This window comes from Macrotis lagotis, chromosome 4 (assembly GCF_037893015.1).
Source record: "Macrotis lagotis isolate mMagLag1 chromosome 4, bilby.v1.9.chrom.fasta, whole genome shotgun sequence".
NCBI classification, from domain to species: Eukaryota; Metazoa; Chordata; class Mammalia; order Peramelemorphia; family Peramelidae; genus Macrotis; species Macrotis lagotis.
Window position 1 is genome coordinate 161,255,722 of NC_133661.1, and position 13,230 is coordinate 161,268,951.

At 37.1% G+C, this 13,230-nt stretch overlaps 1 protein-coding gene across 9 annotated transcripts in view; it reads left to right on the forward strand.

Moving 5' to 3' along the window:
* Positions 1 to 13,230, forward strand: part of LRRC49 (leucine rich repeat containing 49) — a 221,103-nt gene that overhangs the window by 147,579 nt on the left and 60,294 nt on the right. For all 9 annotated transcript variants that reach the window (XM_074234526.1, XM_074234525.1, XM_074234527.1 and 6 more), the window contains one exon: positions 8,762 to 8,909. In XM_074234526.1, coding sequence (XP_074090627.1) covers positions 8,762 to 8,909 — 148 coding nt within the window. The remainder of the gene's footprint in view (positions 1 to 8,761; positions 8,910 to 13,230) is intronic.

Consider the following 13,230-nt stretch of genomic DNA (forward strand, 5'->3'; position numbering starts at 1 on the left):
ATTGATAAACATTTTCAATACTTAACTTTAAGGTTAGGAAAGTCTGTTGGGCAGCTAGGTGATACAGCGAATAGAGCACTAGGTCTAGAGTCAGGAAGTCATCTTTGTGAGTTCAAATCTGACCCCAAATACATCCTAGCTGTGTGACCTTGGGTAAATCATTTAACCCTGTTTGCCTCAATTTTTCATCTGTAAATATGAGTTGGAAAAGAAAATAGTAAACTATTTTAATATCTTTTTCAAGAAACCCCAAATTGGATCAGGAAGAATAGAAGAAGACTGAAAAATGAATGAACAAAGTAAAGTCTGTTAATACTTTTTATTCAGCATTTGAATATGTGTCTGCATTTTGACTGATTTCATAAGTTTATTATCATTTTTATTATTTCCCCTTCCCCACTGGGCTCCCTGAAATGGCTAGATCCTGGATAGGAGACCTAGGAGCACTGAGTGAGTAATCTGTGTACTGGCTGATGCTAGGACACTGTGAGGGTCATGATATCCCTCATGATAAACATGAACCTGATTGGTTCTGAGGGATTCTATCCTATACATTGTTTTGCTGATAGTTTTGTGGAGAACAGAGGCAAATAGGGGTTAGGTGACATCCCTAGTTTCACACGGTTTCTAAATGTCTGAGGCCAGATTTGAACTCCAGGCTTCCTGACTGCAGGCCTGGAGTTTGCTCCACTGTACCACTTTGATGTGCTACAAAGTGAAAAGCCCCAGGCTAAATGCTCCTAACATAGCCCATGTGATCCTCACCACAGCTGTTCTCTCCTCCTCCTTGGGTCACATGGTTGGGGAGTATCTGAGGTCACATCCTCATCATGCCTAGAATTCCCTAGGTTAGGATATTTTTTTGCCTTTATTTGAGGCTCCAGTGCCTTGATACAGTAGGTGCATAGTAAATTCATGCTCTTTGTCCATCCACCCATCTTTTTTGTCAGTATAAACTGATTTCAGGAAGAGAGTTGAAGTTGAGAAACTATTCCCATACTCACAACTGTTATCAGTCCATGGTGTGTCCCTGTGGTTGGGTATCTGGAGAGCTGCACTAGCATATTCTTAATGAGCATTTATATAGTATTTAGAAAAGGAGGGTTTGTTTGTTTTTATTTATCTTACTCTTTGATTAATTTTCTCCAAATCTGAACTTGTATTGAAGCTAGTATTTGCCTTGGTCTAGGCCTAATTCCTTAAACAGTGTGAAGTTGGATGCATAAATATTTCAAAAAAAGTTCCGTGATTCAAGATCAAAGAAAGTTGAATCTTGTCACAACATACCTATGAAGGATCAGTCTATATTTGACTGTGGCCTGACAGAAGAGTTTTTACAACTATGTCCCTCTTTCCCCTTTTCGAGTAAAACCCTATGACCCTGCAAAAAGACCCCAAAATTCACATTAATGGGATTAAAGGAGTGGAATAACTTTCTTGTAAAGACAAGTCTATTTATTTTATCTTTCAGTATTTAAATTTTATCTTTCAGTATTTAAATAATTCCCCCAATACTCAAGTATACTGATGTGTGAAACTGAGATGTCATGAGTCTATTAAAGGAAAACAAAAATGAACCAACTCAGAATACTCCAAGGTCAAGTAGTATTTCTAAGATCACTCTGTCAAATATTTCTCTGAGCCTCAGGGATGATTCTGGCTAACTTTTTGTACTTGCTTTATAAAATGAGAGCATGTTAGTGGGTGGAATGTGCCCTTTCCACAACTCAGTCCCTACCTCTGTTTGATTTCCTCCCCTAAGGACAAATCTCTAATAACTTTTAAAGAGGCTACTGTATACTATAACAGGGCTGTCCAAAATGCAGCTGTGGGTTTACTAAAAACATTAGTAAACAAAGTTTAGCTACCGCAGAACTCTCACTAAAATGGCAAATAAAAATATATTACCTATTGTTTCAATAAAGAACTTTTTTTTTTGCAAGGCAAATGGAGTTAAATGGCTTGCCCAAGGCCACACAGCTAGGCAATTATTAAGTGTCTGAGACCAGATTTGAACCCAGGTACTCCTGACTCCAAGGCTGGTGCTTTATCCACTACACCACCTAGCTGCCCCTCAATAAAGAACTTTTAAAAGTAAGGTTGGACAGCCCTGTATTACGAAGTCAGACCTTAGAAAATAAGAAGAATGTTTGAAGACTAGGAAAATGTCTTTTATGCCCTGTAGTGTATGGTTGCATTCATTGTCTTTCTGACTTTTTCCTGGGCATCATGGCATGGCACACAAGCACAAGGGGATGAGGGAAAGGTTGAAACAGAAAATAGTAGTTGTCTTCTAGTTGTTCAATTATACCCCAAGGTGGTACTACATGTGTGCTAAGTCCATAATATAGGAGTAAAGAGGACATCTCAATGATGGGCCCTTAGTGTATATACAAATCTTTATACAAATTCTGTTTCATTTAATATATGCACCATCACTAGTGATAATGGGTATGATAGAGGGGAGGGGACATTTTGCTGGAGAAGATGGAATGAAATGGAATCCAACATGTAAAAAGAGGGCTTTCTCTGCCCCCTTCAGTCATGAAAAACTAATTCATCATATGAGATAGGAGGGAAAGTCGAGATAATGATTGAGGATATCTGGAAGATATGAGGGAGAAGAAGAAGTTCTGGATTAATGATTTCACTATATTTTTGGTGGAATATGAGAGATAAAGATACTCAGTTGAGAGAGCAGAAGCTGGGGAAGCTGGTTTTTAATAGTTAACTGGAAGGTATGAAAGGATTTCTTTGAAGTAGGGAAGATGCAGTTAAGATATTGCCAACTTTGTGGCAGGTCCACTTGTCAGTTGATTTTCTCCAACTTCTTTTGGGCCCTGGTGAATAAGAATGAAGCAGTGGATGTTGGGAATAATCTAGGACTGAGACTTGGCAAGGAAGGTTGATGATAGATTAGGAGGTAATGAATTCAAGAGATGATGACATTTATTAATGAGTTCATTAATATGGGAAAGGAAGAAGATTGCAGCCTATTCAGGGAATGATGTTTTAGGAAAGAACTAAGGGGTTGGAGGGATCGTGATAAGGATGAACAAGGTTTAGGGTGAAGGCAGAAGGAGAGGCAAAGTAAAATAGTTGTAATTAGATAAGGAAATATTTTCATATGTGACCTAGAAAATAAAAGGAATAATATTAAAAACCCAGTTAAACTATCTTTTAAGTTAGGCACTCGGAGTTTATCTTATACCTAGGCAACCCTCTAATCAGCCTACAGACACAGCCTATTTCCAATGGCTAGCATTAGAGATAGTAAATGTCCCTAATAATGGAGTTATCTTCCCCCATTTGTCTTGGACTCATAATCTCTTGAGGGATCAAGAACCCACAAATCCAGGTTAAGGTTTGACAAAGAATGAATACTGATAAGTCACAGGGTCCAGGGGATTTGAAAGTAAAGAACAGTGTAGAAATGGATTGGATCAGAATTATAGAGGGAAGAAAATGAAGTCAGGACAAATTTTTTTTGGGGGTTTTTTTTTGCAAGGCAAATTGGGGTTAAGTGGCTTGCCCAAGGCCACACGGCTAGGTAATTATTAAGTGTCTGAGACTGGATTTGAACCCAGGTACTCTTGACTCCAAGGCTGGTGCTTTATCCACTACGCCACCTAGCCACCCCAGGACAAAATTAATAGCTTGAGGAAGAATTGCATAGTGGAAGGATTGTTGATCTTGATGAAGGCAAAGAATAGATTTAAGAAGGGTTGACAAAGAGAAAGAATGATAGGCCATTATGATCAAGTAAAGGAATGTCAGTGTATTGAATTAGTAAGTGGAACATCTGTATACATATTAATGAGATTTGTTGTGTAAATATCCGTGTGTGAAACTGAGATGTCATGAGTTAAGGAGACTGGGGAATGGGATATTAGGGCAGGAGTTGTAAGGACATTGATGTTGAAGTCTTCTGGTATATGGGCAAGAGTTGAGGAGGAGAGGAAAATGGTGGGTTTGGTGCTAGATTCTTCAGAAAGGAGAACAAAAAAATCTGGGCAAACAGCATGTAACAGTTGCTGTAATCTGGACTGGAGAGAACATTTTTTGCTGCTATGAACTTCAAAGAAGAGATTTCTTGAGTTGTGGTGATAAAAGGAGACTGGGAGTGAGGCATTTCTGACTCCTCCTTTCCCATCACCTCCATCATGGATCATTACATTGTGGGGGGGATAGGTGGCCAGAGATGGAGTGTCCCTAAGTATGCAGGAACATGTAAGAAAGAGGTCCAGGATTTAGTTGATTTGTTCACTGTGGAAATAGAATTCTAGAAAGTATAGTAGAAGAATTGATATAGGATAGGGGAGACAAACAGATGATGGGAAATTGTTATAGAGATAGTAGTGGCAGATGAAAAATAAGGCTCATAATATTCAAAGGGTGTTATTGTGGGACAGGTGAGAGCATGTAGTCCTGGGTTTTGTCTAGTTCCAGTTAGAATGGGCCAAGGTTTTAGTGTTTCCTGACCTGATGGTGGTGGAGGCACTGCTGCTACTCTTGCACATACTCAAAACAAGGGCTCTGGGTAAGAGATGTTAGTATACCTTTCCTTGGTTCAGCAAGGATGTGGCCAGGCTGTTATTTCTTCTGAAACAAGATGGGACAGTAGTTTCAAGGAGCATGAAGATTTTTTTAACCAGTAAGATTTATTAAGTGTGTACCATATGCCAGGCATCCCGCTAAGTATTCAGAATTCAAAAAAAGGCAAAAGATAGTCAAGGGATTCACAGTCTAATAGTGGTTCTCACAATCTATCATGCTCCCACTAAACTTCCCATCAAAGAAAAGGCCTCTCTTTTCAATATTAACGTTTTGCTATCTGTGTTACTATATGGAAACAAGATGTGGAGGATATGATTATCTTTAGTTCTTTGGGTTCAACTTGCTGCCTATCTCAACTGCCTGTTTCAGTTATTCATTTGTTTGGACAAATAGAGTAATATTCATCCAAATGTTGGTTGAAATCTGAGTAACAGACATTCTTTATCCACTTTGCTTTTACTCTCTGGGTATACCAACCAAACTCCTTTGAGTGAATGAACATCTCTGGGGTGTGAAGATTTTAAGAAGTTTCCCCTCCTTTTTCTTTTTTCAAGGACTGAGGAAAAACTGAACATTGTTTGAAGGCAGATGGACAAGAATTTGTTGAAATTTGGAAGGAGGAAGTTTGATATAGCAAGACCTTAGAGGAGAAAGTAAAGGATCAGCTCAAATAGGGGAATTATGCTTGGCAAGGAATAAGGATACCATTTCTTCTAAGATATGAGGGAAAATAAAGAGGAAGAAGATGGTAATATAATGAAGGGTTTAGAGGAGAGTAACTGAAAAAACTTTTGTAGACCTTAGCATTCTCAGTGAGTTAGGAGGTGTTATCTTCTATCAATGTAAGGGTGGTATGGGATGAGGCCTTAAGAGAATGTAAAGTTTTGAAGAATTACCACAAGGAATTAAGATTCACTAAATTCATTCATTGAATGAAGACATTGCCAAATTAGCAAATGACAAGCTGAGGTCAATGAATTTATATTAGTAGAGATCAGGACAGTTAAAAAAATCTTTAATAGCATTTAACCCTGTGTAGGAACAGAAAAAGCAGATAGTTGGATATTTGAGGGTGGATGATCAATAAGGTGGTAACTCTGGAAGGTCAATGGGACTTGAGATTCTAGTGTAATGCAGTGATGAATCATGATAGGGTAAGACTAGTTAGAGTTGTGTGCAGGCAGAATAGGGGAAACAGGTTGGAGAACTGGGAGCAGTCAAGAGATTGAAAGTCATAATGAAGGTAAAAAATAGACTTTATTATGAGTGAGCAAGAAGGGTTTGTGGTCAGAGAGATTGTGGTCAGAGAAGAGAATATTGGAATTTAAGATCTCATTCACAATTCTTATGTGTAGTTGAACTGTAAAGATGGAGGTCATTGAAATTGAGGTTGTCAAGGAACTTGGAAATGAGTGTCAGAGGGATCATCAGTATGATTGTTGAACTTTCCAAGTATGGTGATAGGAGAGAGGTAAACAAAAAACAGAATTAATGCAAGAATTATTAAAGAGGGTGGAGGAATTGTTGAGTCTGTACTTGACATTATCAAGTGAGGTGAGAGAGTAGTTTTATAAGATTGTATAAATTTTAGGGGAGAAAAGCATGTTGTATACAGCGAGGAATGTATCTTATCTTTTTTTCCTAGGTCTTCTAGTGTGGATTGTGGGAGGACTGGAGAAGGCTGTGAGAGAGGTAGAGTTTTCTAAAAGGAAACTTATAGGAGAAAGTTTTTGAGGCAGTTCTAGGGAGCTTTCTAGAGTTTAAAGATGCAGGAAGTTTTCTCTCTTTAATTTATCCTTCACAGAGCTCCCAAATTAATCCTGATCCACAGTTCTCACTCTTTTACTCTTCTGCTTAGAAAAAGCTTCATTGTTTCTTATTAGTGTGCAATTACAACAAAATGCAAACTTCCAGACATATTTCATATTGGTCCTCTTCATTCTTTCTGCATTCCAGTAGAGTCATGGGGGATAGAGCACTAGGCTTGGACTCAGGAGTATAGAGTTTTAAGTGTGGTCTTGCTATATGATGGTGGGCAAGTCACTTAACCTCTGATTGCCTTAGTTCTTCAATTGTAAAATGGAGATAATAATGCCACTTATCTCCCACAGTTGTTATGAGGATCAAATAATATGATAATTATAAAGCACTTAAAATAATACCTGGCACATAGTAGGCACTATATAAATGTTAGCTATTAGCTATTATTATTTTAGCTAAATTGGCCTCCGAGCTGGTCTTCTATCTCTGGGAAGTTCATATAAATTATTTTATCATTAACAAATATTTATTTCCCTCCTTCCCATTCTCTCTCATTATTGGGAAAAATGACAGACCCTTATAACAAATATGCAGAGTCTAGCAAAACTAATTCTTATATTGACCATGTTAAAAAAAAAAAGTCTCATTTTTCAACCTGAGTCCATAATCTCTTTCTCAGGAAGTGGGTAAACATACTTCCAACACTGGTCTCTAGGGCTTTGGTTGATCATTTTGTTTCCAGCTTATTTCATGACTCAGCTCTACTGTTCCTAGCACGATAGTTTTATTATCCTATTATAAAAGAAAGTTACTCATAATCTCTCCCTTCTCAAATTATCTTCTATTTACTTATTTGTATCATTCTGGCAGAATGCAAATCCCTGGAGGGCAGACAAGGACTAGTTTTTGTCTTTGTATCTCCCATGACTAGCATAGTATCTTGCAAATAGTTGAGCTTAATAAATATTTATTGAATTAAATAGTTTTGTATTTCAAATATCACAGTGGAAAGGGGATCAAGAAAATGACAAATAGGAATATGTTGATATTGGAAAAAGAATTGAACTGAGAGTAAAAGAAGGTAAGTATAATGAGGGCATTAAAGCTCTGTGATGATACTGAGAAAGTAATAGAGAGGTAGACTGGAGAGAATGACACATAAAATAGGAGGGTTGCTAGATAGGTAGAATTTGTTCAATGAGTTACTTGACCCCAAAGTTGTTTGAATAATAATTTGTTGTCATATGTTGTTCTAATTGTTTCATATATCTCATTGTTCATATGTCTTACTACATTATAAACTTCCAGCAGACAGGAAAAAGTTGTTTTATAAATCAGTCTTACTTCTTTTAAAGAAATTTATGTAATGTTTTAAGGTCGGTAGAGTGCTTTACATATATTATTTCTTTTGATTCTTACAACAAATCTCTGAGGTAGGGGCTCTACTACCCATTTTGCAGTTGAGGAAACTGTAACCTCAATGAAATAGGGGCACACAGCTAGTAAATAATCTGAGGGAGGATTTAAAATAAAGTCTTTCTGAATTCAGTACTCTTATCCACTGAACCTCTTAGGAATGTTTAGCTACTTTTGTAGCTTTTTATAATACTTAACACAGTAGTAAATGGCTTTTACTTCAGGAGAATTTTAATAAATACTTAAATTAAGGTAGGAATAGTTTCCTCTGTTATAAATCAGGGTAGATGACTTTTAAGTTTCATAGAATAATGCCAGGTAAACTTTCAGACAGAAGATATTTTACACAATTTTACGTGTTGTGTGATGTGTGTGTGTGTGTGTGTGTGTGTGTGTGTGTGTGTGTGTGAAGGTAAGTAAGTTAGACAAAGTCTGATTACTAGGTTACAGGCAGAGTTAATAAAAGAATGAATCTAACTCAAAACTCTTAGATTGATATATTGTGCTGTATTTACATTTTTATTCTGATATTGAATTGATGAAAATTTAAAATCACTTATAATGAGGCAATCTAGATTACCTTGGTTAGTAATAGGTAGAACTTTTTGGATATTAGAAACACATAGCCCAAGTAAAATGAGTATTAAACTTGCTGCAATTTTGTTTATCCATGGAAGAGTAAGGTTTTTGCCTCTTTGTCTTTTTAGCTAGTGTAAAGGACTGAAATATAATTATCACTCTCTCTTGCTTCAACTGATACAATCAGAGAAGACTTCTAGAGCTTTTAAATAACTCAGCCCTGACAAGCTGAAGGTGGGGAAGGGACCAATCCCTCCTCCACTACACTTATCATGACTGGTTTCTGGAAGGTGGAAAGAGCCATTTAAGTGAGAATGAAAACATGAAGTGAAAATTTAACATGGCTCTTGAAAGGGATAATTAATAAAAGTTAAAATTAACTCCATGAAAAACAGAAATGTTAATTAAAGGTTTAAGAATGATCACAAGTTGTTCTTTTCCTTTGTAGTTTTGAAGATATTCTGTGCCTTGCTGACTCCAGTTCTCTCTCAGACATCACTCTTGATGGCAATCCAATAGCTCAAGAGTCATGGTACAAACACACTATCCTTCAGCATATGATGCAACTCCGCCAGCTGGATATGAAGAGAATCACGGTAAGAAAAATTCCTGAAATTCTGGGGCTTGGTGTGAAATGCCTTTTAATTTAGATGGACTCTGGAAAATACTGAAAAATTGAAAATAGATATTGGACAGATTGGAAGTAAAAATATGGAAAAATTCTTTATAGATATTACCGGGCTTGTGCCATTTTCATTTTCCTCAGTTTTTCCCCATTTTTAAACAAGTCTCAATTTATAATTTAATACTATATTAATTTTTTTATTCCACACCAAATTTAATCAATAATTTCTTATTGATGCCATCTACTTTAAAGATTGTCACCTTTCTGTAAAATCTTAATCATATATATTTATCTTAAGAGTTTTCCAGAATTTATACCTTTTAGATCTGCTGCATGATCTGACATGTTGCATATTACAACAAGCATTTATTAAGTTCCCACTATGAATGCTTAAGGCACTGTGTCAAGTACTTGAGATAAAAAGATAGAAATGAAATAATCTTTGCCCTAAGTGAACTTATTTTTTGGGGAGTGCACAACATGTACATATATTGATATGTACAACAAATTAGATACAAAGTGATATACTGAGGCAGGGCACTACAAGTTGGGATGGAGGAGTGGATCAGGAAAGAGCTATAGAATATGATGCTTGAACCAAGTTTTGAAGCTTCTAAGAGAGAGAAATGAGGAGGTACTACTTGAAAAAGGGACATGCAATGCAAGGGCATAGGTAGAAGAGAAATCCTGTCATCTAGGAAGAGCAATCAGAATGTTCATCTGACTGGACTATGGGGAATGTGAAAGGGAATAATATCACAGTTTGGAAAGATAGATGGGGCTAGACTGTGAGGGCTTCAAGTGAAAAGAAGTTTCTATTTACTTTTAGAGGTAGTTTATGAAGCAGGGTAGCATCATTGTCAGAAGTGCACATTAGGAAAGTTATATTGTCAGCTTTGGAATAAGGGGAGATCTGGGATAAAGAACCCTTTACTGCTCTTGTACTAGAGATGATCAAGTTCTGAGCTAGAGTGGTAGCTGTATATGTGAAAACTGGAGGGAAAGAGAGAGGCAAGGGAGTTTGTAGAATAAGTTGGAGAGTCAGCAAAGATGAAGAATTGGTTCAGGAGAAGTGAGGCAAAGGGAGCAATAAGGAGACTATGTCTGAGTGTTAAATAATGGAGGTGATCCAATTGTTGGAGATCATAAGATTTGCTCACCCATTTCAGCATACATTTACTACATACCTACTATGTTCTGGGCACAAGGGTAACACAGGTAAATCAGGAGACTGTGCCTTTAAAGAACTTTTGTTTGGTGAAATAATATGAACATATTTAAGTAAATATGAAATATCTAATAAAAATATCTAAATAGCCTATTATGTTCATTAAACTCCCCCAGAAAGTAGATAAATTTTATGGGACTAATAAATAAATATTTCCCATTCACTTTGGACTCACAGAAATATCATGGAGAGTTGGGAAGGTTCAGATCTGCTGGTTCCTTCAGCCATAGGATAAACCTGTTGTGGTTCTCTTCTTCTCCAAGAAGTGTGATATTAAGGAAATTGCCTCCCTCTGGTGCTCAACATTCAAAATAAGGAACTCTCAAACTCAGGATTACCCAAGAGGTAACCTAAAGGCTGAAAAATCTCCCATTTTCAGACTCAGTAATCTCTTTGAGTTGTTCAGAGAAGGAACTGGAAATTCAGAAGAAGGCAACTAGGAACTTGGTGTCCAAGAACTCCCTTCTCAAGTTTTCCAAGGCAAGCACAGGACACTTATTATGAACATCTCCTCCCTTAAGTTGCCTCCTTTGGGTGGAGGGGAGAACCTGACCTTTTCATCATACTCTTTTGCTGCACTCAGGTCTGGAAGTCCAAAGGAGAAAAAATATCTAAAAAGGAAAAAGGTAAAAGGTAAAAGGGGTGGGCCATTTCACAGACCACTCTTAGAGACCAGAGTGGGTACATTGCTTGACCAGAATCTATCTCCCCAACTCTCCATCAGCAGTCATTTTGGAGGCAGCCCCAATCGCTTAGGAAATAATCAGAGAATTTCTCCTTCTCCTCTTAGCAAGGATATTTTTCTACCTTCATGGGAGTTGCCCCTCCTGATATAGTAGATTTGGGATTAAGAGTTCCAGTCACCCTCATTATACTTTGTCTCTAGGTTTGTTAGCCCTGAAAACTCAACTAAGGTTCTTTTGAGCAAATTCATCTATATCTTTAATTCTGGATAGTTCTTTGGGGATGTTAGTAGACTCCAATAATTGTATATTAAAGCACAATTCTTGATTGCTTTGAAGTTTAATGTCCTGAATCTTCATAAAGTTCATGAAGCGCAGTTCTTAGATACCCCCCAAATTAACAGTCTGTCATGAAGGCCTTAGACTTTGTATAATTGTTGGGCCAAGGGATTATGCTCACCTCTAATACATAATTATACAGATTCAACCAAGAGGCATTCTCATAGGTTCAGTGTTTTCTAAGGGTTTGTTCTACTCCAAGACAATTAGAAAAGAGCAATATTTAAATAAAATGAACATTAGTAATTCACAAGTTAGATAAAGAAAAGAAAAGAAAGAAAATAAGTTTTTCCCTCAGAGGAATCTTGTCTTAGATGAGCTCTGAAGGCTTTGGGACTCTCCCAGTAGGAATTTAGTTGATAGTAAGTTACTATTTCAATCCTAGTGAGAAACTAGGCTATCCTGGGTAAAAATCCCTCCAGTGAGTCTTTGCAACAATAGAGCAACTCAAAATGGTATTCCAAACAAAAATTTTCATTGGATCTCTAAAGTACATGGGACATTGCAAATACAAGTCCATGTGAAAATTACTCCCCTATATCCTTGTATCATATAAAGCAACCTTTATATGATTTTTTCCAGTAGATCCCTATAATAAACACCAGGGTTAGCTCAAAACAAATTAGCAAATCTAGCAACTCAGATGAGCCCGTACAATGTGTGGGTTTCCCAGAAGGGATTGAATGCTTTACATCTTTAAGAGATCAGCCCCTTCAAATCCTAAAGAATGCCACCCTCTAATCTTTATTCTTTGTCCCCTGCCCTGGACTGATTTTACATGAACTGAATTTAGTCTGGGGGATCTGATCCCAGAGGACTTTGCTTTCTGGAATAAAACTACAGAGTTATCTCTAAAACAAAATTTATCTATGGTTTCTGTCTAGGTCTCTCCAAATGTGAATAATAGGACTTTTCTAGCAAAAAAAAATAACTAAATATACAATCTAGACTCTTGAGCATACAATACCTTTTATTTCACTTACCACAAAAAATTCATAAGATACAAAGGATTCCTAGAAGCACATGCATAATTGCAAGAAATATAAAGCATTCAGATAATTCATTATACTGTTTCAGAAAAAAGACCCGTTGCAGGATTCCTAACAAATATGATCATATCTCTGGGGCATGAGTGTCCAACCTGTCTGTGTATTGCCCAACAAAAACTTGTCAAGGGCCATGAATAGAATTTAATATTTATTTATGACTATAAGATGACCCACAACACCAATGAGATAATAATAAAATGAATAATGTTACATGAATGGGCTTTAAGGGCTGCAGAAAGCCCACAGGCTGTGGTTGGACACATTTGCTCTAAAGTTTATAGGGGACTTAGAAATCATCTAAAAAAACTCCCTCATTTTGCAGGTGAGGTTATTGTCAGAGGTTAAATACATAGATGAACTGTCTTGTCCAAAGTTCCCCCAGGTAGTGGGAGAGCTGGGATTCAAACTCAAGGCTTGTGACTTTGTCTCAGATAAGATCTAAAGTGGGGACATAGGGCTTCCATAGAGGAGACTGAATAACTGAGATCCTAGACCCCTTGAGAGAAAATAAATTTTTCTGGTGAAGTCCCCCATATGCTTTGAAAGTTTGAGTAGAGAGTATGAGATAGGACCTGAGATCTTAAGAAAGGATGGTAGGTGGGGGAAGAACAAAGATGGGAGAGTAAAGGCAGGGATTCATCTTAACTCTCCCAAATCACCTACAAACAAAGTTAAATTTATGCCTCAAAACAAATTCTGGACTGTCAGAACCAATGAAGGGATAGAATGAAACAATTTTCCAACTTAAAGCAATTTAGCACGTTGGCAGGAAAGATCTGTCTCATTGAAGTGAGATTGGAATGCAGTCACCAGCTGTGTGCAGCAAATCAATAACAGGCATTAGGGGTGATTGAATTGGAGGTAGTTGCCTGAGCTCTCAGTTCACAGATGAAAAGTGTTTGGATAGTAGCTGATCAGAAGAAGATTGCAAGAGATCTTTTGCTGGCACTGGGAGCAGGACTCTGTTACATTGCCCATATGTGGTTCTGGATC